This window comes from Loa loa (genome assembly GCF_000183805.2).
Source record: "Loa loa unplaced genomic scaffold supercont3.8, whole genome shotgun sequence".
In the NCBI taxonomy this organism is placed as follows: Eukaryota; Metazoa; Nematoda; class Chromadorea; order Rhabditida; family Onchocercidae; genus Loa; species Loa loa.
The window spans coordinates 505,928-509,948 of record NW_018108188.1 but is presented as its reverse complement, the minus strand read 5'-3'; the positions used below and the strand labels follow the sequence as shown (position 1 = coordinate 509,948).

At 33.1% G+C, this 4,021-nt stretch overlaps 1 protein-coding gene across 1 annotated transcript; it reads right to left on the bottom strand.

Moving 5' to 3' along the window:
* Positions 1-1,615: 1,615 nt before the first annotated feature.
* On the bottom strand, positions 1,616-2,792 carry LOAG_16577 (hypothetical protein; the record flags this gene model as incomplete). Its single annotated transcript, XM_020449229.1, has 4 exons — positions 1,616-1,764; positions 2,119-2,206; positions 2,350-2,500; positions 2,704-2,792. 4 exons carry the CDS (start codon positions 2,790-2,792, stop codon positions 1,616-1,618), a joined length of 477 nt encoding a protein of 158 aa, XP_020307298.1.
* Positions 2,793-4,021: the final 1,229 nt, after the last annotated feature.

Genomic DNA, 4,021 nt, shown 5'->3' with positions numbered 1-4,021 from the left:
TATTATTATTATTATATATATATATATATATATATATATATATATATATATATACTTTTAAAGATATATACTACAGTAGGATTTTGTTTACAGCATTCAAAGAATTTAGAACCGACTGACCCCAAAGTTGACTTGAGGACCTTTGCAATATGTCAACATTGAGATTCTTTGCAATATGTTGACATTGCAAATAAATTTCAAATCAATTGGTGAAAAATTCTGGGAAATTGAAGACTTTGAAAAAACGATTTATTGAAAAAAGATTTCTGAGGACAGAAAGTACAACATTTGATGAATTACCGAAATTAAATTTAATCAGAATATAAATTTTATTCTATCGACCAGACAAGATGCAGTTCTGTAAGTAAAATAAGGCGATTGGAAGGATGTTGTCGTGAAAACGAAGTTGATAATGTCGAAAAACAGAAGCAATTTATAATATATTAAGGTATTTGTGTAGAGTATTTGCTAGATAAGGGATTCATCACATTCACACTAACAAATATAAAACGTTTCCCCCTACCTAAAGTGATGAGTCACTTATCCAATCTTCAAATCATCCGAAATTTCTTTTTTTTTGTCTAATGTCGAAATTTGCGTACATTCCGTAACTAATTTATAAAGGTTTTATCCTATGTGCAAATCTTAGATACAACAAATTGAGAAAGTCGTGTATTTGGTAGGACAGTTTCCATACAATTTCATTATATGGAAAAAAAAAATCATGCGTGAATTTCTCTTGTAGCTGTGAGAATATACTGCCAGTTTTGTAAAGACCTTATAGGCAGCTATTCCCATATTGTAGTCCACGCACACCTGTTTCCAATATAAGTTGATAAAAGGGATTTGATATTGGGATACACTATTCACTCAGTAAGCACTACATGCGCATCTATCTCTGCAAAGGAATCTTTGTTACTTCACTTGAATCACCGATCCAGTTTGTTATTTTGCTCCATTTTTGTTTTAACCCCTAGTAATTCATTTCTAATCTATTCTTCGGGATTGAAGTAACGATTATTCGTGTTAAATCCTACTTAGTCAATAAATACTATCTGTATTGCAGGTACTCTACTACAACAAAAGGATCAACAGATCCATATTAAACACACATCCATATTAAACTACTGATAATTTAATACTAACAAAAAAAGTTTCTCTTAACTAAACGTGGCAAACTAGCTTCCTTTCAATAAAGTAAGCAAGGAAGTCGAGTTTTATTTGTTACAAAAGAAGAAAACCAAATTTTCCACAACAACTTCTTCTTGATACTATGGTAGCGATGCATTGAAAACTGTCATCTCTTTACATAAGAGTAAAGTTTCCTTTCTACTTTTCCATTACTCAGTTGGTTTGAGTTGTAGAGTTGAATTGTGACTGGGTGTCCAAACTTCCTTGTCGTTAAGGTTCATTTTCATTGGTTGATTGCTGTTTAAGTACATCATATTGTTACAAGGATTTGATCCCATTTGTTACATAGTACACTGTCGTAAGAAGCTTTACAAAAGAAGCACTTTTCCTTTGTGTCTTTCGCCGTTGATTTCTTAGCTCTTATCAGTCCCTTGAGACGGTTCATTCGAGTGTTTGTTGTAAGATAGATATCACATTCGCTATCTCAATGATCTTGACTGCAAAAGACACGTGGTCTTCTTTCTTTGCTCTCCTTTTTCATCGTAAACTTAAAAATCTTCTCATCGCTGTGAATTGTTGCTAACGCTAATTTTGCTAATTTTGCTAATTCTGTCGCTATTGTCATTGCTAACTCTGAAGTTAGTTCAGGAATTTTGTCATGGTTTGGTCACAGCTGGTTTCCTTTCAACTTGAGTAAGTGAAAATTGACTGTTCTTACCGTTCATTTATATTGGCCAAGTTTCCAAAGAAATTTTCAAGTTCCGAAACTGACCAAGGTCTTCTTTGATGACACATCTTATTTAATATTCATCGCAACAATCTGCTCTCCACTGGTTTCAATACTAGAATCTTTTAGGCTTTCTCTTAAAGTTTCTAGTTGTCGAAGTATTAATTCCATTGCTTCGACTATTCCAATTCATTCCTTTTCATTTTTCTTAATGGATTGTAATTCATTATATAAAAGCTTGGTTATAGTGGATGGCTTACCATATTTTTCCATTAGCAGTCTTCTTATTACTTTGTAGTTTTCGGTGGCTATATCGTAACCCTTTGCCGCCTGTAACGCATTCATTCCCTTTAAACAGCAAAACAGATGATTCAATTTTAGAATTTCCGAATTGTTTGCGAATAGACGGCGGCGTTGAAACTACTCCAAAATTGTCTTTGTTGTCGAGGGTCTCTACTGAAAGTGGACAATGACAATTGCGGAAGACTGACTGTGACATGAGAAGTTGGTCTTGGCGGTTGAGTCTTGGTCTTTGACAGAAGTTGGTCTAATGAGTGCGAGTCTTGTGACAAGCGCACCAGTTCTAGGTCAGTTTCGTACATGGCTAAAGTAATAACCGCTTCTTTACCTTCATCCACTGGTCTGAATATTGAAGACTAGGTAAATGACTCATCGCCATGGATATGAAAAGACTTTTTTTTTGTGTGTATGTGTGTGTGTGTATGTATGTGTGTGTGTGTGTGTATGTGTGATGTAATTAATCCTTTATCTGGGAAGTGTGATGTAATTAATCCTTTATCTGGGAAGTATTCTCAACTTTACGTGAAAATTCTGTAACACAAAACTTTGATTGCTTTAACATACTATAAAATTCTTCAGTTTCCCGACGGCCATAAGCGGAATGTTCACACTTCACTGTTGTTTTCACTTGCATATTCTTTTTTTTTCATTTGTAATTTAAAATCTCATCGAAAGTTTATTGCTTAAAATTTCACTGAAAATTGTGTAATTTAAAATTTGATGTCAATTAAGCATAAAAGTCCAATATCATTACTACCACCCGCTTTCCGTAATGCATTAAAATTTCAATTATTAAGCATGCTGCTTCAGGGGTACTTCAATACTCGAAATAAACGCCGAAGTAATGAGTTAATCAATTCTCAGATAATTATACTATTTTCTCAGAAAAATGGTTCGTATATAGGAGATGAAAGAATTCATCACACACCTTGTGTATCATTATATCTTTCAACCTGATACTGTGCGATTTCATCAATATAAATATGAAAATAGCTCCATATAAGGTCATCAACTTGATGCTAATTTTACAGCTGCAAGAGAAATTTACATATTAGTCTTCTTTATATAAAAAGGAAATTGCACAGAAATTGTTCTACCAGATGTACAGCTTCTCAAAACTGTATTTAAGATTTGTATATATGAGAAAACCTTTATAAATTAGTTACGGAATGTATGCAAATCTCGGAACTGAATAAAAAGGAAATTTTAGGTGGTTTAAAGATTAGATAACTGACTCATCACTTTAGGTATGGGAAAACGTTTTATATTTGTTAGTGTGAATGTGATGAATTGCTTGTCTAGGAAATACTCTACACAAATACCTTAATATATTATAAATTGCTTCTGTTTTTCGACATTAATAATTTCGTTTTCACGACATGACGTAGACTGCCTGTATATGAAGATCGTACAATCATTGACCTTCCAAGATTAGTTATATTACCGTAATTTACAGCTGCATGTCGCAAATGAATGTATTCTTCAAAACGAAGCTTAGTCTGATTCAAACGGATGAATGTCAAACGTTTTGTTTCGATTTTTGCATACATATCTATAATGAATGTATTGGTGAAACAATGGCATTTCAAAACGTGATTATCTTCATTCTTTCGAATAATTATCAGTATAAATAATAGTTCATTGCACTGCATTTCATATTTGTTTGTTTCACCACAGATTGGATTTATCATCTTAACATTTGAAAGATATCTATCGACAACCATCCCAAAGATATTGCAGGGTATGGTAGCATTGAGGAGGTTCTGTAAATTTTATCAATTGATCGTTTCTCCGGTGAAGAACAATATCTCTAGGTTGGGATTGATCTCCGACTATAACAACTGCCACTTCGTCTACAATTGG